At 33.0% G+C, this 21,690-nt stretch overlaps 1 protein-coding gene across 3 annotated transcripts in view; it reads right to left on the bottom strand.

Moving 5' to 3' along the window:
* LOC111637100 (proton myo-inositol cotransporter-like) overlaps nt 1–19,982 on the bottom strand; it is a 50,043-nt gene extending 30,061 nt beyond the window's left edge. The window contains exons 1-3 of one of the 3 annotated variants that reach the window (XM_023382516.1): nt 19,934–19,982; nt 12,928–13,327; nt 2,444–2,603 (exon numbers count right to left, since the gene is read on the bottom strand). In XM_023382516.1, coding sequence (XP_023238284.1) covers nt 2,444–2,603; nt 12,928–13,327; nt 19,934–19,948 — 575 coding nt within the window. In that variant the 5' untranslated portion in view covers nt 19,949–19,982. Of the gene's footprint in view, nt 1–2,443; nt 2,604–12,927; nt 13,328–13,444; nt 13,600–19,933 lie in introns of those variants that run through there. The other 2 variants (XM_023382518.1, XM_023382517.1) reach the window with 2 other exon arrangements.
* Between the last annotated feature and the right edge of the window lie 1,708 nt (nt 19,983–21,690).

Raw genomic sequence — 21,690 nt, 5'->3', positions numbered from 1 at the left:
TAGAAGTTTAATTAAATATTTGATTTTGTTATTGACAAACTTTGTCATTATTTAATTCGGTGCACGCTTAAAGTCCAGGCCTGGCACACTAACGCGAATCCGCGTAAAGTACCCGTTAGGGAACGGCTATTTCCGGCACACAGTAGTGTCGATAATCGTTGGAAAGTCGGAAAAATAATATAGTACTTTACAAAATAGTCAATTACTCCAGCGAATTTAAAGTTATAACTAAAGGATATAGCAAGAGAACAAGAAGGAATTAAACAAATTCAATCTAGTTCAAAAGTTTGAGAAAAGAGGGGCAACACTAAACAACAATTTAAAATATTCCAGCATATTTCTCAGTAATTCAAATGGAGTTTTAACTTGGTGTATAAGTTTAATTTGCCAATATATTTATATAAAGTTTAATGTAAAGAGAGAAAGAAAACTAATTTGGACCTTTATAGTATGTTCTCATACTACAAAAAACACCACAATTAAATGACACATTCTTCCTTACCTAAAACTAAAATTGTTACAACACTTCCAAATTATATGAGTTTGTCTTCAAATTAAATATACTTTTAAGTACATTTCTGTCCTAGATTTTTGTTGTTATAAATTAGAAAAACTAAGAAATTTAATTTAATGTTTTATCAAACTTATTTTCTAATATTTTAAATTACGAGGGCAGTTTTTTTTTCCAAGATCCGATGGTCAATAAACAAAAGACAAGGACAAGGTGGAAGTCTTCACACATTAAAAAGTTCCAAGCTGAGTCTGGAAATCTGAAAGGTGAAAGTCTTCACCACCTTTAAACACCCAGCATATAAATCCAATTTAGCGCCAAGCAATTTCCACCTCTTTCCTGAACAGAAAAAGTGGCTAGGAGGGCAGACGTACAAGACTAATAACGATCTTCAAAACAACATTAGGACCCATCTCAAGTCATTGGTGATAACATTCTATGAAGAGGGGATGGAAAAGCTCATCCATAGATATGACAAATGCCTCAATCTTCATGGTGATTATGTCGAAAAGTAACCATGTTCGTACCTAACTTTTGGTAATAAATTCATTTTATTTACACTTGTCTTTTGTTTATTGACCTTCGGAGCTTGAAAAAAAATGCCTATATATCAACCTACTATTTAAAACATTTGAAACAATTGTGGTCTGTTTCAACTATAATAGGAATTCTAATAACTGTCATTACTCTGTAGTAAATTAGATATGTACAGTTACTTTTATAATATTTCTTGGTTATTTATATCAAATGAGAATGTATACTATAATTTTTAATACAATAGATTCTCAATAATCCATTTGTTGAATTAATTGTATTTGTGAATTATTAATGTGGATTTCCAACCAGTACATTAGATAATCAAAAACTCAGATAACACAGAATGGTTGATATATTATTAAATAAACTAAATTTGGATGTATTAATGCTACAATGTACTCCATTTTTACATTACATTTTCTTATTGAACGTAGTGACTTTTAAATTAGTCAAAAAAACATTTTAAATTTTATTTACAACTATATAAACTGGAAAAATAGATTGACCTCATAATCAGTATAGCATACATCAACAGAGCATATGGATGACACAGGATAAGCCTCACTTCAGATTGGTCTTTTTTCCAGAAACTTCTAATTTATTTCTAAATATTAAACTAATACAAGATAGTGTCATAACTAACTAACTTTAGGTCAAATTATTTAATCTGTTTAATTAGTTACTAGCTTAAGGATAGCCTAAAAAATGCAATAATTAGGTATTTATATATTAATATTGTGCTTGATAAATATTTATGTATATTTATAATTCTTATTGTTTAATGTTCTTGTTTAGTGCCGCACTCAATTTAGTTCCAATTAGGAACAAACAAACAGTGCCGCTGAATTGAGGTTTTTTTTATTCTTTTCTTTACGAAGAATATAAAGAATATTAAAAAAGAATACAATTTTTTTAAAAATTGTATTTGTATTAAAAAATATTTTGAATTATACTTTTGTGAATATAACATAGGTGGGGAGTTCAAAAAGTTTCCAGAAAGTGATTATTATTCATAAACAGAATGCTGTATTTATAATTAATTGATGCTAGCATAAACTTGTTTGGATTTGTTTTATTAGGTATTTGCATTTAGTCTCATCAGACATTTTATTCACTTGCACTATCAACTGCTAGGCATTCACTAAAAGTTGATAGTTCAAGTAAAATGTTTTGTAGTGCAGTAGCTAGAATCAAAGAAAACCTATTTCTACCAGAAGAGCTTAGAAGGATAGCAACACTGTATAGAAAAATGTTTTAACTTAAAAGGAACTCATGTTAAAAAATAAAGTGATAAATTCAATTTTCTGTCTTTTTATTTACATCTGGAAACCTTTTGAACTTCTCTCATATTTACAAAAGACTCATAAAACTTTATTAAAAACAATTTTAAATTACCTCCATCCATTGATTTTATCTTTACTAAAGAAACCATCGATGAGGCTGGCAGCAAACTGACCACCAGTAATAAAACAGTTATTGACGGTAATTAATTTTCCACGAATTTCCAACGGGGCCACTTCTCCTATATACATTGGAACGGTCATCGAAGCAAGACCTGAAATGATTGAAATATGATTTTGAAATTAATAAAGATTTGTTGAAAGAGAAAATATTTATTCAAAGTTCATAAAAAAAGTATACAAATACTTATGTAGATATTATATTTAGTAGAATATATTATTGTAAAAGAATCATAAATAGATCCAACAATTACAAAAATCTATAATCTAATATTGCTGTTCATACATAAATAAAGCCAATATCAATTATTCAGTTAATTTTATTGTTGTAATATAATGGAAAAATAGCCTAATAACATGTTACATTTGCATTTATCAAAACTGAAATGTTGCTGTGTGTATTGTTTCCTTCTATTTATCTATAAATAAAATGGTTATTAACTAATAAATTATTTGTTATTAAATACTGTTTTGCTGCTTAAAAGATTGTCAAGAGTACCAGTCGCTTTGTACACGGTCATCTTTTTATTCAAATGGTTATTGCATAATGGTTATGTTACTATTTCTTTCTCCTTAAAACATATTTTTATATATGTTTTCACATTAAATATCATTAAAATTTGAAATTGTAAATGCAAACATTTTATAGTTTTGAATAAATAGAATAAAATATAAGAATTGTATTAATGAATAATAATACAGTAAAATTAGAATAAAAGTAATATCAAATAAGATCTGAATATTTTAAATATGTAAATTTTACATCTAGTAGTCATATAATCCTGTGTTTAGAAGTCTAATGATTTTTAAACAGAAAGAAATGCTTGAGATATAGTATCTCCGTCTTCAGATCAAAATTATACCATATTCAAATATTCATATATTTCAAAATACTTTAATGGAGAAACTTAATATAAAACCATTTTTATATTAATGTATAAATAACTACATAAAAGTTATATATAATAATAAATGTGTAAATATCTCTAAACACTCCAAGGGCCATATTCTGCTCACTGTCTCTGGTCTCTCGTAAGCCAATCGCTGATTGGTTAATCCAAATGATGAGCCAATCAGCGACCAACTTGTGAGAGACGAGAGACGGTGACCAGAATACGGCCCCAGGTCTCTGGGAGAGTCAATGTGTAGGGACCAAATCCAGTCATTAAATATGAAAAGCTATGTTTAAATTAAATGAAATAATAGTATAGTTGAATCTGTCTATATCAAATCTCACAGGAGTGACAAAACAATTCAAGATAGACAGGTTTCAAGATACAGAGGTATACAGTAAACGGTAATAGATTTGATTGGAGGCATGTATGTTATTAATACAATAACAAGTAGGGTACACACCTGTATTAGGTATAAATAAAAGTTTTTGACATACCTTAACAGAAATAGTTTGTCAATGGTTTATGATAGCCCAACTTTCTTTGAACAATAAGACAGAAACCAAAGTAGAGGACAATCAGAGAAAAGCAGTATTAATTGCAACTACATCATGTATTGTAAGAAATGTTTCTCAACTACAATTTATGCTATAAAAATAGCTTCAAAACTTATTGACTACATTCTGTAATCAATAAGCTTTGAAGTTTAATTGGCACTTCAGTTCATAATTTGAAATATAAAGGTGTTGGGAGAAAATTATTTGAGATAAATGTGAAAAATATATTGAATTTAGTCTGAAAATGCAGGAGAGAAAATAAATTTCAAAATAAACTTTAAGATAGATAGGTTCAACTGTATATATAAGAATGACAATAATATTAAACCATGATCAGCTTCTGAGGCTCACATCAGGGGCAAAAAAACACAAAAAATTTAAAATTCCGTTGATTTAAAAACCATTCAAAATTCATTAAATTCTAAAATGTTAAAGCAGACAATATTGTCCAACATACTACTGTGATCAAAAAGTATTGGAAATGGTTCATTTAAACTGCACACATGCAAGAGAGCACTATCATAATTTTTTTATTGTTTCTTATGACTTCCATTGACATCTAGCAGCAATCCGTATGTCATCATCTGTTTTCATTTGCAAATAAACACTTGTTTTGTGTGTAAAGAATCTTTGTGCCAGCAATTTTTCAAAACGTAGAGTGTAATTGAGCAAAGAACAAACATTAAATTTTGCTTTTGCAACAGAATTATGCAACAAAAATGTTGAAAATGTCGCAAAGCCTTTGATGACAATAGTATATCAAAAACAATAGTTTTCAAGTGTTATAAGATGTTCCAAGAAGGCAGAGAACATGTCAACAATGAACTATGCTCTGGTGAACCATCCACTTCAACTGATGAACAATACATTGCTTGAGTCAGAGATTTGGTTTGCAATAATCATCATTTAACAATTATGGACATTATTGAACATGTTCCAGTATCATTTGGATCTTATCAAACAATTTTAAAAGATCATTTGTGCTTGTGATGTGACGCTTCTTGATTCATCCTGAAAACATTAAATTTTTTCCAAAACAACATGTTCAAGTGGCCTAGGAAATGCTTTCTCCAAGTGAATTGTTCTTAAAATGCATCATTACAGGTGATGAAACATGGATCTATTCTTTTGACAATGAAACAGCTCAACAATCAAGTGAATGGTACTTAAAAGTTAAGAAAAGACCGAAACACCATGCAAAGTGAATCAAAAATCAAAATCATGTTGACCGTCTTTTTCAATTGTTGTGGTATTTGCATCACTAATTCATTCTGACTGGCCAAACTCAACAAAGATTATTACTTGAGTATTTTTCATTTGCATGAAGTAATTCGTAGAAAATGACCTGATTTATGGCAAGAAAAATTGTGGATTTTGCACCACAATAATGCACCTGCTCACAATATTCTTGTTGTTTGTGAATTTTTTGGCTAAAAATTCAACAAATACAGTTTCACAGGTTCTGTATTCACCCAATATGGCACCTTGTGACTTTTTCCCATTTCCTGGATTAAAATTTCTGCTTTGTGTGACTTTTTCCTGTTTCTTGGACTAAAATTTTTGCATTTCTACCCAATTTTAGTGCTGATGCTTTCCAAGCAATCATGACTGTTTACAGGAGAGAGAGAAAATGTGTCAAGACCCTATGATTCCTAGAGGTCTGTGCAGAAAAATCTGTTATAATTAGGGATAAACTCAATAGGGTTTTTGGCTGAATAATGAATAATTATCTGCAACAAACCAACACCAGCAAATATGAAATTAATAAATAAAGAAATATTTACTAAAGTTTTCATTTACTAAGTGTTCAAGGTGGTAGCCTAATGCTCTGGGGACCTAGAATCAAATTCGAACAAGTCAAAAAATCCCCAGGAATGTTTCAGGATGTGATCATACTGGGTATGTCGGCCCCATCCCTCACCACCCAGCCGCCCCATTGTGGGCCTGACCAAACCCACAATGGGTTTCCTAAAAGAAGCCCTCTTAGTGCCCACAGGGCAGAAAGAGTAAAAAAAAAATAAACAACTTTACTAGAAAACTGGAACTGTACATGTAGAGTAGAGAATCGAACCTAAATGCAAAATTTCGAGCAAAGAAAAATTTAATTTTCAATGTTCAAACATTTTCGGCTATTATTTTATCGGCCCTTTTCAGGAAATGTAAAATGGAAAAACCATTCTATAAATAGAATGTAGCTGCCTTCTAATTTTTTAAAGTTTCAGACAAGTTTGAATAAAGGCTGTGACGTTTTGTATATAATGTATATTTTATGAGTCTAAATAGTATTTCCATTATTCGAACATTCTATTTACAGAACAGTTTTTCCATTTTTCATTTCCTGAAGAGGGCCAATAAAATAGTGTCCGAAAATGTTCGAACATTGAAAATTAAATGTTTCTTTGCTGGAAATTTTGCATTTAGGTGCGATTCTCTACTCTAAAAAAGAAAAAAAACAAATGTTTTCATCCATTTAAACTAGACATCATCATGCACATATCACAGAACAAAACAACTACATTAAAATTGAAAACATTACATGAACAACTCACAAGTTCCATTTAAAATCGTGTTTGGAATGAAGTACATGTACAGTTTAAAATCATCTCTAGAACAAAGAATATGTACCATTTATAATTATTATATATATAAATATATGTTACTATACATTTTAAAATTATATTCCAAACAAAAAATATACAGTGGTGCCTCGTATAACGTACGCCTCGAATAACGGACGCTGCGAATAACGGACTTTCTGTTTGACCGTTACGTGACTCGAGCAACGGACTTGCTGCGAACAACGGACTTTCCGTTCGGCAGTTACGTGAGACGAACAATGGACTTTCTTCGAACAAGTGCGAATGATGTTTCCACTCTTTTGCCGTTGCCAATGACAATCTGCTATTTTTAGGATATATTAGTATTATTAGAATGTATTATTAGTATATCTGAAGTAGAAATGTAATGTAATATATGTTGATGATTTAAATAAACATTAAATGTAATGTAATATATGTTGACGATTCAAATAAACGAAATGTAATTGTGTAGATGCCGAGGTGGCGGGACGAAAAGAGGTTGTAAAAAACAAACGGAGCGAGAGTAGCTCGTAGAAGTGTTTAGTGATCTTAATTAATAAAGAATTATTCGTATCATATAATCTGGCAAGTTAAGTCATTTATAATGCATCATGGCTTCTAAAAAAACAGAAAGGTGATTTCAATTGAAACAAAGCAAGAAATCATCAGGAGTGAAAGTTGACAAAAACTTTCTTGTCGAATGGGGAGAGGTTCAGGAGTTTACCAACACTCATTATCCAAACAGAGCTGAGGCCAACAGGATCAATGATCTCTACGATGACACCTTTGTCCGTCATTTCCGACAGGTGTTAAAGAAGAAAGAGAAACAGACCACCTTGGTCATGTTTTTCAAGAAGCCAGCGGGCAAAAAACAAAGGATGGAACAAGAGAAGTTGACCCTGCAAGTTCCGGTAGCCTCTCCTGAATCTGACTCCGATTAAAAAACAATAAAAAAAGACCCGCTGCAATGTGTAAAAAGTCTGTATCTGTATGAATGTGTAAAGAAAGTGTTCTTCCACCTCCTCCTCACAACATCTGACTACCCGGCATAATTGGTGTTTGCTCCATTTTCATTTTTTATGGTACAGTACGGTTATTTTATGCTGCGGAACGAATTATATGTTTTAACATGTATTTCTATGGGAAAATGCGTTTCGTATAACGGACGTGCACCTGGAACGGATTAAGTACGTTATACGAGGCACCACTGTACATATTATTTTACAATATTAATTTAAAGAATAATTTACAAAATGTGTTTAAATAGTACATAATTTTAATAGGAAACATAGTTTAAGATAAATTTTGTAATCATATATTAATTTCTAAATAACTATTTCTGATGATGTCTATTTTAAATGGACAAAAATGTCAATAAATATTTATTTATTAATTTCTTATTTGCTGATGTTAGTTTGTTGTGTCCACTGAGCCACCGACCACTCTGCAAATGATAGAAATGTTGAAGGTATTAAATGATTGTACAATTTTTAACCTCTATTTTCTTTTTTAATTTTGAAAAGTGCGCCTTACGTGCTTGGTACTGCTTGGTATTGAGGATTTGCTATATCTTCACCAAGTTTGATCAAAATTGGTAATCCCAATGTCATGCCATCCCCTCGTCAATTATACTTTTGTAGAAGTTTCTAGAACGTATCAATTTCTTTTCCTGTCTTTCCATTTTGTCTTTCTGGTTTATTTGCCTAGAGAGGTAATAAATACAGCAAGAGTGGAGATGTATATGTGCTAGATATAAGGAAAATGAAGGGTCTAGAGCAGTGTTTCTCAACGGGGGCGATATCACCCCCATGTGGGCGTTTCTCCATATTGAGGGGGCAATTTGTAACAATTTATATTTTGGGCAAAAAACAATTTTCTGGGTGATATAGTAAAACATCATATTAAGAATAATTAGATATTTTATTCATTATATTGAACAATAATTACATAAATAACATTATACTAGTCACTAGTCTATTCAATGCAGTACAAATTTGGTGTTAGCCTTGGCCCTTGGCATCGAAATTTTGAAAGGAAGGAGGTGATACTATGTAACGGTTTATTGAAGGGCAATACTATGTTAAAGAGGATGATGATTCGTTAGAGGTTGAGAAACACTGGTCTAGAGCATGTGGAAAGAATGCTAAATGAGGATTTTTTAATATGCAAATCAGAAAGCAGATAACAAGGACTTTGCAATGGTGAGGACTGAACAACAAGTGAATGAAATTAAGTTTTTGAAGATTCACCAACAGGAAGAAAATTTGTCCGACACTATACTGTTTCAACTTTACATAAATAAACACTCCAATATCACCCAGATCTCTATTCTGGGGCCAAAAGTACTTGTCTCCTGCTTAACTTTTCTAATCTCTCCTCCCTCTCTTGTAATTCCATCACTTATACTTTTAATTTAAAGACATCATGAATGAGCAATCACTAAACATCTGTCATAGTTATTACAGGATTGCAAAATAAACTTTTAGTTCATACAATGATGAGTTTTGTTTAGTTTTTTTTTATAGCTAGAAATGTAAAAATTCTCACAATTGAATCTGTACCAATGTTATTTGAAATCTCCATCAATTATAAATCACAGTAATTTGAAAAACATTAAATTTTTGTACAGTATCTCAAAATAATCTATTGTTAAAGATTAACTTATCTGAAAAGGTGAAATAGATCAAATTTAAAATTTAAGATTAGAAATGATAAGTAAAAAAATTAATAAAATTAGATATTTAAAAATCTTACCATGTGCACAAACAGATATAATCTATCAAAGAATAGAAGAGCTTGAGGAGATAGGAAGCAACAGAAGAAAGAAAGGTATAGAATAGGGAGACCAGGAAATTAAAAAGATGGCAATAGTCTAGAAGCAACAGCCCTAGAAGATATAACAGGCCTGATACATTCATAAAAAGACAATTTATAGTTTTTTTTAAAGTAAAATATAAAATAAATTAACTATTAAAGAATTTTGAAAAAAGTATTTTAATTAAAAAAACTGGTTATTGAAAATCAAATAGACTAGAAATTTTCATAAATTGGAAAAGTTTTTGCATATTCATTGTAAATTTGTAATAAATAACATTGTATAATCAGCATAATTGCAAAATATAGCTCATTGTAAAACTAGAATATATCAAACTTACTGTTGATAACATTATCAACAAGTGTTGACTCACCTTCAAATATACATCTATTACTGTAAATATGAATTGATTAAATAAAATAAACATAAATCTGTATATTTTAAGCTTACACAGCATAATAATAATCTATTAATTATATTCAGAATTAATTTATTAGGAATAGCATTGATAAAATAAAAGTAATAGAAAAAGATAAGTTGATAATGTTTTAAATATAATTATTGACACATGTCCAAAAAATAAGCATAATTGTCTAATCCGTAGATAGGAGTCCAAATACAGGCAACAGAATAGTTCTCATTGGATTAGAATCTGGGACAGTGGGGAACCTGACATGGTCTATTAACACTGTGGAAAGAAATCAGTTTGCAGGTGATGGTATCATGGTCATGCATTATGCTTAATGGCCACACCGAGCTCTACATTTTTTGCAAAGGATGCCATGCAAGATACAGAGGCAATGTTTTGGAATCCTATGTGAGACTTTTCTGAAATGCTGGTATACAGCTTTCATTTTTGTGAATGATAATGCCTGCACACATGGTCTGCACTCTCAATGACTTTCTTGGAAGTGAAGATATTTATTTCCTGGAATGGCCAGCGAGATCTTCACACCTAAATGTGCAAGATGTTCTAGGGAGATGAATTATATCTCATCAACTGCACAAAGACTCCAGAAGCTTCAAGATGCCACTTGTTGGAGAATGAACTTTGCTTCCAACTGCTGATAAACAACACTATAATCAGCAAGAGCAAATTGGTGTATGTGCATGCAGGAGGCAAGCACATGCCTTATTAATCATTTTCTGTGTAAAATGATTTATGACAATGCTTTATTGTTTTTTAGTTTGATGTAATTTAGAATACATTTTTGCTTTCCAACTGTTTTGTTGCATAAAGAATACAATGTTCTGCTTGTAAATTTTGCACTGTTCTGAAATAAAGGCTTGGTTATGCTTATTTTCTGGATATAAGTATAATTAAAAAATACATTAAAAGGTCTTATATTCAGTAATATGCATCTGGTAATAACTAATGTAATTTTTTATTAATTGAATTTTACAAAACCTCATAATTAACTTAAAATATAGTAAATAGTAACTGTAAACATTATTAAAAACTCTCAGTACTGATTAAGAAATCATAACTCTGACTTGCACTTTCGTAAGTGTCAAATCATGTATAAATTTATATAATCTACAAGATTTAAAACTTATTATTTTTTATAAAAATATATAAATTTATAAACAGAAAAACATGATGTTTTAATAAATATAAAAAATATATTTTTCAAAACTCCCTGGGGCACTAAGAGAACCTCTTTTTTATGCATATCCAGTATGAGCCATGAGCACTTTAACAATGGGCTCACTTTTTTTCTGACCAAAACCAAAAATTCAAATGTTAATAAAATGTTATAATTTGTAACAAACAAACACATCTACAATATTATATTAATAAAGAATATATACCAAATTATCGGTAATATATCACTCTATATAATACAGGAACAAAAAACAAACATTAGCTAAAACAAAACATCACAAAAATAAAATGTTTTTAGTGATTAAGGACAATCACCAAAAAACATATGCCAAAGCTGCCATACAGTATTTCTTCCTCCTCTGCATTTTCTGATATTCTAGAGCAGTAGTGTTCAAACTTTTTAATTGGCAGGCCAAATTATGCATAAGTTATAAGTTTAGAAGGCCTTAAATATCATGTATATTTACTCTCCATACACAAAATACTTAAACTGTCACAACACTTTTCCATCAAAAGGAAAAAAAAAAGTAGAAATGATGGCACTGGGAATTGATGGACTATCCTGAAATTTTGTAATAAATACTATTAATATATATTGGGAATAAGGGGTCAAGATAGATGAGAAATGGAGAGGTTGGGCAATCCTCAGAAGAAGTTGAGTGAAGAGAGTAAAGCAAGAGGGATGAGCCAAAGGAGGCCACCCTGCAGAGGTTAAGTGAAGAGAGCAAAGTGAGTGGAGATTGAGCCTCTTATCTACAAGTTCTATTATTATTCACAAATTAGCCAATTTGCCAATAATAAAGATATAGATATTTTCTTCAAAAATTTATAGATTAAACATTTGGATAGAATGTTCAAAAATAAATGGTTACAACTGTTAAATATATAAACAAATGAGCAACCTCTCTAATTCCATATATACAAAAAGTAGGACCTATTTCTATCATTTATAAATGATATATCAAAATACTTTTGCAGACAAGATTAATCTGTACCACATGCCAGATTTGTCTGAAAGTCATTGTTTTGAACACCACTATTCTAGAGGATTCACAGCCAAGTGATGATTTTCAGAAAAGATTTAACATAAGTATCAAAATTAAATTAGTTCAAAGGTTTCCCATTGAATTAGATTGTCATCAAATCAGAAATATGTTTTATGATCAAAGCATTTGTTTACTTGATATCCAAACATATATATCAAATTCACATTTGATTGATTTTGATACCTTTGATTTACTGAGAAATATATTTGAAGATATTTGAAATACAAACCAAGCAAATAAGGTTTAACACAAAAATGTATCCTGTGAAAAATTTTTAAATTAGAAAAATTTTATCCAAATGTTTGAATTTACAGTTACACATTTGAATCATCTGTCAAACAGTTTTCTAATCGGTCAAAAACTTGCTGTATTATATCCCAACACTTACGTATGCAATCTCTTAACATTTATCTGTTTTCTCATTTTCATTAAAATTACATACATTTTAAAATAATTCTTTAAATAAAAAACTACAGTAGAACCCCAGTTATCCGAAACAATATCACGACACTACCTCAGAAATCGGTAAACTCAAATAAAACGGACAGCCACAACTATTTCGTATTAAATATTACCAAAGATTTAAACGGTATCCCTTTCAGACCTGTTTTTATATTTTATCAAATTTAATCACACTTAAGAACAAACTTTTCCAAAAAGTAGAGTATTCGCTTACGGGTCGCCTTGGACGGCACGGAACCTCGGTCGACCCGGGCTCGGACACAATGCAAATTCTTACCGAAGGAACACCCCACCGTTCCAAAGTTTACCAAACCATCAGAATGCAATTTCACACAACACAAGATAAGTTGCATCTTATCACATTTCTATCTGTCTCGTTTACTCTTAACAAACAACAAAATTAAACTCACAAGGAAAGTTTACATATTTAAATTGTAGAAAGGGAGAGAAAGGATTCTCACCTATTCCGATTCCCACCACGATCCTCCCTCCGAGAAGCACGTATTTACTCCGACTCACTCCCATCATCACGGCGCCTCCGGTGAAGACGAAGCTGGCCACCAGTATGACGGGCTTCCGGCCGATCCCGGAGGTGAGGAAACCGGCCAGGATGGAGAAGATCCAAGCCGCCGCAATGGTGCTGCTGACTACTATCTCTTGCCACGTGTGTTCCAATTGGAATTCCTCCTTCAAAAAAAGCATAGCACCAGAAATGACGCCAGTGTCGTAACCAAACAAGAAACCGCCGACGGCGGAGAGGACCGTAACCAAATATATGTACTTGGTGGTTCGGGCGGGGGGGCGGTCGACCAGCTGTTCGTCTTCCGCCTCCATTCTCTCTTTCTCGTTTTCAGTCGATAACTGAAAGCCGATAAGAAAAAACAATCTTTAAGATAACCATTCGACGCAATCCGATGCGCTTCATGATAAATCCCGTTTCAATATAGACAATTTATATCGATTAATTATATTATATACATAATAACCCATGGAAAATCAATAAGACTTCGGACATTTCGTGTCAGTCGACCGTAACCACATGGAAACGATTCGTCAAAACATCGCTGTCATCGTCGAATCAAATGTCAAAGGGTTCCGCCTATATTTTTACATAATTTTTGAATTTAGCACTTAAGTTTAAAATTTCTACGTTATATATTAAATAGTTTTATATTACAGTTTAAAAAATCTCATTTAAAAAAATATATAAATTATTGCTTAATCCTTGTTGCGATTATCCAACAGAGGGCGCCATAATGAATTTCTAAACAATATTGCCAGTCGTCAATATTTATCTATCGGCTGTTGACCTTCTTTAACTTCTGTTTACGTTTTTGTGACATTATTTCGTACTCGAAACGAAACATTTGAATAAATTAGTTTAATACCGTACTTTCAATACACATGCCGAGATGTTTTAAATACAGGCGCAATTAATTAGCACCTAAATTTGTTGTATCGGTTAAGGAACGCACAAATGAATCTAATACGAATAGCCTGTTTAATAGATATGCGTAGTATCGTCCTCCGAGGAACCCAAAATCAAAACGAGATTGTCTGTTCGGTTTCACGAAAAATTAGATTGCAACTCCCTAGAAAATCTCTCAGTAATTTTTCGTCTTACTGAATGATCCTCATACTGCAATCTCTCTTATCTAGCTTGTAATTTTCAAATTTCTATAATTAAACTTTTACAGATCCAAGAGATAATAAGGAGATTGCGGCCGACGTTTTCAACGCGAAAACGTGTACGTCGGACGTTCAGCGCCGCCTTCCTGTAAGCCTACAAGTCTACAAGTTTGACAATAGCGTTCGGAACGTCAGCGGAATCATGCTCGACGTTCCAAACGTCATTGTCAAACTTCTAGGGTTAGGGAAGGCGGCGCTGAACGTCCGACGTTCGATACACGTTTTTGCGTTGTAAACGTTAGCCGCAACCTCTCTAATATGCAAATCCCGAATAAATTGGTTTCCAGACTGTGCACCGCGGCACCCAGGGCGTCAATTCGATCATTAGTTTATTTATCAGTGATGCGTTGTTTTGTGTTCGCGCAGCGTATTTTTTGTATGTCTGCCTAAATTGAGTATTTTGAGACCTGTCCCACTAGAACTGTTTAAATAAATACTTGTTCGTTTCTAGTTTTTTTTTTTTTATTTTTTTCAGAAGTATGAAAATGTTCGTTAATAGAAAAAGAGGCAGAAAACCTGTTGTTTATCACAAACATTTTTACTTCTGTCTTGCGGTTAATCTTACATGGGGTTGCCATAAGTCCAAATTTTTTTTAGGATTTTCCGAATTTATAACACTTTGTCACAATTGGAAAAATTTTCCCGAGATGTTGCGATTTGTTCATTTCTAATCAAAAATATTCCGATTTGTATTTTTAAAAAAGTCACGTAGTAATCTTATGCGTTGGGTGACGTGCAAGCATCTCCAGCTGTCGTCACAATCTCACACGCCCACGACCACGACCCCTTGAAGAAATAAAAAAATTTCCTGGAGGAAAAATAGAATAACTTTAGAAAAACGAATAATATACAGTATTGTTAGAAAATTCAATTATATCAAATTTGGGAGGAGGGATTTGGAAAGGAAATTTCCATTTGGGTATAAGCCGTATAACTGTAATTCAAAATTATAAAACGTAATACATTATAATAATATAATGTTAATTAATGGCCAGATGACCGAATGATTAAGATGACAGCGTAATGCTCTGGTAGATCCAGGATCGAATCCGGATTGGATGGAAAAACCCCAGGAATTTTTGGGGATTGTCTGTCCGTATACGTCGGGTCCCGTTCATAACCATTTGACTGCTCCATTATAGGCCTAGTCAAATCCATAATGGACTCGCTAAAGAGAGGCCCTCTTAGTGCTTACGTGATAGAAAGAGTTTAAACTTATTTTACGTGTGATTTCACGAAAGGACTTCATCGGTGAAAAGTCGAATATTTTATAGCGCTTTCGGGAGATGCAAAATATCTACGTATTAATTTAAATGTTTATATATAGTGTATCTATTGCTTAATATAAAAATCTTACTACTGCTCGAGCAATAGTTGAAAAATTAAACAGTTGAAAGAGGAAAGTAAATAAACAATAATTTAAGCGAGAAGACTGAACTATGAACACGAAATGTAGAGTCAACGACATAATATCTATCGAGAATTTAAGATTTAGATCAAAGGAAGTCAAGTGATTCGATAATGCGCAAATTTTAGAATTGCCCTTATCTATTAAAGTAACGAAAGATTCTAGATAAGATAAAATTAAGATCAAGTGATTGTGTGAAAGGAGTTCTCGGTCAAAATTCTAGACATGAAATATTTTAATGTGAATCAAAGATTGATTCAAATGATACAAAATGATCCGAAATGGAGTCGTTAATCGTTACTTTCTGCTTAAAATATTAATTAAAAACTACTCTATCTCTTGTCACCCCAGTTCAGCGGCGCGTTATCCTATGGGCAAAAAGGACAATTGCCTGGAACCCCCACCAACAGAAGACTTCAAACTAATCTTTTTTAAACTTAACAAGATTTATTAATTGAAAGACCCGGGATGGGGCCTGGTAAGAAGAAAATGTCTAGGGCCCTAAAGTGGTTTAATCCGGCCCCGCTGTAGTAAGAATATCAAAATTTAAATTTCGGTCATATCCGGAGAGCCTAGATTGCTAGTTTGGCGCAAGTGCAGAGTACATTGTCACAAAGCAAAAGTCACGTTAAAAAAACGAAGATACCGTGGGATTCCCCTAAAAATTTCCCGAACAAAAATTTTTGAAGTCTACACTGTACAGTACATGGAGCCCCTAATTAAAATTTGCCCGGGGTCACACGAAGCTATAACGCACCACTGCCCAGTTAAGAACTAAAACTTTCGGAAGTATAACTCCTTATATTAATTTTTTTTTCAGGCGAGTTACACAGTATGTACAGTGGGAAAATCTTAATTAAAAAATCCAACAAGTTGCTTAACTTTCCCGGCAACATTTAGTGGCGCCATCTGTTTTTACATTTTAATTAACGTATCATAAGTTTATAAAATGGCAAATAGCTTTATTTTGAAGGTAGAGGGGAGTTTTATAAAAAGTTGTAAATGCTAATAATAACGAGTAAAATCGTCATTAAGTCCGACCCTACTGGAGATACGCGCGAACCCCTTTATCTTCCTATTTCCTCGATCTTTAATCACCAAACTTTAATAGCATCGATTCCTCTAATGCACAAATCTCCTTGCAAAATTTCAGAAAATTTCGATAAAAAGCACAGGAGTTATTAAGCTTCAAACAGGGTGAACAAAATAGTGCCCTCACGCACTCAAGCACACAGAAAAAATACCCCATTTTTTGCATTTCTCGGCGTTTCAAGGTGCCATAAGTTCAAAAATGTAAAGATCTCGGGGATTCATTTTTTTTGATCGATCGCCATACTTTCCCTCTGATACGTAACGACTGGAAAAGTAAAAACGGTAAATTACGAGCATATTCGTTTAATTGGAATAATATGCGCGTTTCAGTCAATTTGACGTCATCTCGTCAATTTCATAACGATGAATTCTAAGAATGACGTTAAATTTACGTAAAAATGTCCGCATCCGTGGCCATTTACAAAGACAGGCCGAGGCTCGGACCAGTGACGTCGTTGTAAAGGGCAGATGGTGGCCAGCTGGAGATGGTTTGAACAATTGTTAGTCTCAGGAAGGCAGTAAATAAATAAACAATAAGACACTATATTAATTAAATACAGTATATAAAATTAGAATGATAGTTAATGTCCAATGTCTAACTTTATATTAATGAACAAATTACTCGGGTATTACCCAGTCGACCCCCCTAAAACACTGTTGATTTTTCCGTTTTATATGAATTCCATGTTGTACGAGTCACTTAGATTTTACAAATACGTGTGTCGGGCTGTGAATAGCTCACGTATTTGTAAAATCTAAGTGATTCGTACAACATGGAATTCATATAAAACGGAAAAATCAACAGTGTTATAGGGGGGCCGACTGTATTTACAAAATGTCTTGGTGTTCGCTGACGAAATGAGACAGGAGACTGGCAAAGACAAGGAAAAGAAAACAAAAAAGAAAAATAGTCACTTTCTTTTCTTTATTCTCTTTACGCCCCCTCTCGGCAAAACTAATAAACAAATAATAACAATAACATTTTTATAAGTACATCGAATTACAAACAGAAAAATAATAATAATACAAGTATCAAATTACGTGCTCTTTCTATTGACGTCACCGCGGTCTGTATATTTTAACCTTTCTAGACTATACGTCATAACAAATCCTAACCAATCAAGGTCTTGTTTCTTTATAGTGTTCTCGTTTGATGCATTTCGTAATTAAGTGAAAACTCGGGACATACTATATTTCGAATCGAATGATTAAACAAATTTTTAAAAAATACAGTTTTTCTTATCAAATAGAAATTTAATGATAAAGCTGTGAATAAACAAAAAATAGGAGGCAATGGCTCATGTAGTAATAATAGTAATAAGTATCAATTTCTCTCTGGTATGAACTACAGTATCAATACATTCCTCCCAGTGGGTGCTAAAAGGTCTTTTTAAGCAATCCCATTATGGATTCGGCCAAGCCCACGATGTGCGGCGGTTGGCGAGGGGCGGGGCTCGACTTATCTGGAACAACCACCTCCAAAAATTTCCGGGCTTGTCGGCCCGAATTCGATCCCGGTTCCACGGTACGATAGGTTTACGTTTTAATCGCTTCCGCCTTCGGATTATACAGAGAATAGTTTCGAAACTATCTACCAATTTTAAAGCAATGGCGAACTCTAAATTGTAAGTTTTCTAACAGATAGTTCGAGTGCTTCGATGTGTCTGAAGTTTTCTTAATTATACCCACCGTGGAAAATATTTCGATAGACAATTTTCTCCGCGGGAAGGTATAAATTTGACACCTTTTGGCACATTATACGCATTTATTTAGCTGGTGACCAGCGGCGCCAATACATTGGGCAGTCGGAGCACTCGCCACTTTTTCGTCTGGATTGCTGTTTTCCTAGTACCCGAGGGGTTTCCAAATTTGGTTATCAACAAACAATAGAAAATTCGTGACTTCTTAGCCTATTCTTTATTCTTTTACAATTAGACAATGTCGATTAGACAATGATTGCTACCCCCATACAACAATAAAGTAAAAGACTCAGTAAAATGAACAACAAAACGAGATAAAACAAAAATAAATAAAACAATTAAATACAACGAAGCATTTTTTTAGCAAACTGCCTTAAATATAGTGAATTCAAAGGTTATCTTTTACTGCTGTCCAGCTTTCTGGTAGCGGTGAAAAATAGATTTAATAGTAACATTAATAGGACAATATGGAAAGTATTGACAGAGGGGATACGAGGGTATATTTACTTTCGCCATGCCCTCTATATTGGCAAATTATATTGTACAAACATAAAAGAAACTAATGAACGATATTTGTCCATTGTCCCATGCAACTATTTTTATGAACTAAATGTGCCATTTGTACTTGGCCTACGCGACATTCGCGTCGAACGCACTAATTTAGAATTTACACATTGATCGTTTTATCTAAATTTTTCTGCGATTGTAACCGAAAGGGCCATCGTATTAAGTGGCCCATTAACAATTTAATAATAAAAAAATAGGCTATGTAACATATGGTTTAATATCACTCCAGATAAAATAATATCTTAACCAGGACGATCAACAATTCCAGTCTTTTGTTTTGAAAGATTTTATTTTCTGTTAGTGAAACCAGTGTTAATTTGTTATATAAATGTCTACTAGAACGTATCGTATTAGTAGGACTTATTGTACTGTACTTCTGAAAATTGAGGAAACTTATTCAGAAAAAACAATCTTTATTGTTCACCCGTCAACGAGGTGACGGGTGAACAATAAAGATTGTTTTTTTCTGAATAAGTTACTTCAATTTGCAGAAGTACAATAAGTCCTACTAATACATAACAAATTGAATAATAAGGACACAAAGGCATACGAATTAAAACCAGCGTTAATTTTACGGGGAAAGAAATTGCTACAATTCCTAAATTTTCTCCGTGCGGGAATAAATCCACACATTCCTCTCTCGACCGTTCCGTTTTTAACACGTAACTCGTATAACTGGAGCAGAAACACTTATAAAAAACCTCATTTAAGCATAGTGGATTATGTTCCTTTGTGACCCTAGGCGCAATTTTCTTATAAGGCCCTTCATATAAAAGTGTCGACTTATATAAGAAATAAAATCGTCAATTTACGAGTTACGTCACAGTTCTTGCCGCGGTGCAAAATATACACTTTTTAAACGTTGGCTAAAGTTTCAGATTAGGTTAATATCTTTTATTCTATGTGATTTTTTAGGCCCCCTCGGAGACGACGAAGCCCTAGTGCGCCTATTGTATAATCCGCTACTGCATTTAAGACTATTTTCGGAGGAGGTAGAGAGAAAAATCTTACCTGATTCTTTTCCATGATCCTTTTCTAACTAACAAACGAGTGACTCGAGTTTATTCGTTTTAGAAAATTTTATCAAAAGAAATAAGGCGTTTCGAAAGACGAGGCGAACGATTTTGCCATCGAGCATATTTCTGTTGAGAAATCGAATCGGTCCGAATTACTCGATGATTAAATATACGAAGTGAAGTCGATAAGCGATCGTATCTTCGCTCGCGTAACGCGAAGATAAAGAAAACTAGTGCACTTATTACACAATTAGACACAGAATTATCTCGGCAGTCGACGCTTTTTTATTCTTTGAAGTTCGAAAAGTCATAACAGAACAAATTTCTCAATTTCTCGAAATTTTGTATTTGTAATTTCTACGATTGGACGAACTGATACAGACAAGTTCAGTTGCGAGTTCAGTAGTTGCGTCAATTCTTTCTTCTTCCTCGAATTAAGCGTTTTTTCGGTAATATTCGAAGTGGAATGCTTTAGTCTTGATATTATATAAGGCTCCGTAGATAGGCTGTTATACCGATTCGATGCACGTGGTCTAAGCAGGGGCGGATCTACTTGGATATTAATAGGCCCTGGGCCCCCGAGTGTCAAGGGCCCGCTAAAAATTGTATTATTATCATAAATTTTTAATACTTTTTCACTAACAATGAGCACTTATCGTATAGTAAAAAATAGTTAATATTAAGAATATAATAATTATTATGATTTATAGTATTATTCGTTTTATTGTAATCAATGTAACGTAATTGGTCAGGTCGCCAAGTTGCAATTTTAAATCCACTCTCGAGTGGGGACCAGTCTCCCGTAGAAACACCTCCCCCGGGGAGATACCTCCCATCGGCAGATGGCCCACGTGTTGGGTGTCCTTATTCCGTCAATCCTACATCCTTCTTCAAAATCGTCTGTATATACGACTCTCGCCGCGACTATTTCCACCTTTGGATTCTGGCACAAAGAATCCAATCGTCGACACACTAAAACTTTAACAATTAATTTCATTTGTAATTCTCTCTGCACCACGTGAAGACCAACCGCAAAGTATTACAATTGTTAATAAAGAAAGATACGGACGTATCGTCAGAGATCGCCAGTCCTAAACGTGGAAAATATTGAGATAAATGTAAAAAAAGACGATCGGGACTCACGGTATTGTCTAAAGACAGCCTCTATTACGCCAAACGCATTACCGTGAGTTAATGACGTACACAGTGTATATCCTCGAGCAACACAGATTGTCTTTCAAATGCGTTACCGATAAAACTTTTTTGTTTGATACGGGCGCGAGTGTGACTTACGAAAGTGACCTTAGCCGGTAGATCGTGGAAAACCGCCAAAGCACATCAGTTAGTGACCTTCGTGGGATAAATGGCGTCTGCACCATGTTGGATCGGTTTCGTAGATCCTCGTTTGCGGATGTACGAAACTGATCCAAGAGCAAGGTGGTGAACTTCTACATCGAGAATAACACCATTGTCACGACACAATAAACATTGAACTGAATGTCAATTTGTGGAAGTTGTTAATGAGGATTCTAAAGATCGTGACACCTTAAAGTAAAAAGATACCAAGATCTTTGAATCCTCACTAACTAATAATGAACCATNTATATATACTGTGTTTAATATCAATTATTTTTTTTTTAATTTTAAACTAAGTTATACCATTGTACTTATATGTCTTATGACTTACGTCTTATATCAGGTAATTAATAAATTTAAATGCTATTCATTTAGAAACTACAGTATTGTATATCA

Source organism: Centruroides sculpturatus, unplaced genomic scaffold (assembly GCF_000671375.1).
Source record: "Centruroides sculpturatus isolate CEXI.00-Female unplaced genomic scaffold, Cexi_2.0 scaffold924, whole genome shotgun sequence".
Taxonomy (NCBI): domain Eukaryota; kingdom Metazoa; phylum Arthropoda; class Arachnida; order Scorpiones; family Buthidae; genus Centruroides; species Centruroides sculpturatus.
Note: the sequence above shows the minus strand (reverse complement) of the source record. Positions and strands in the feature narration are given on the sequence as shown.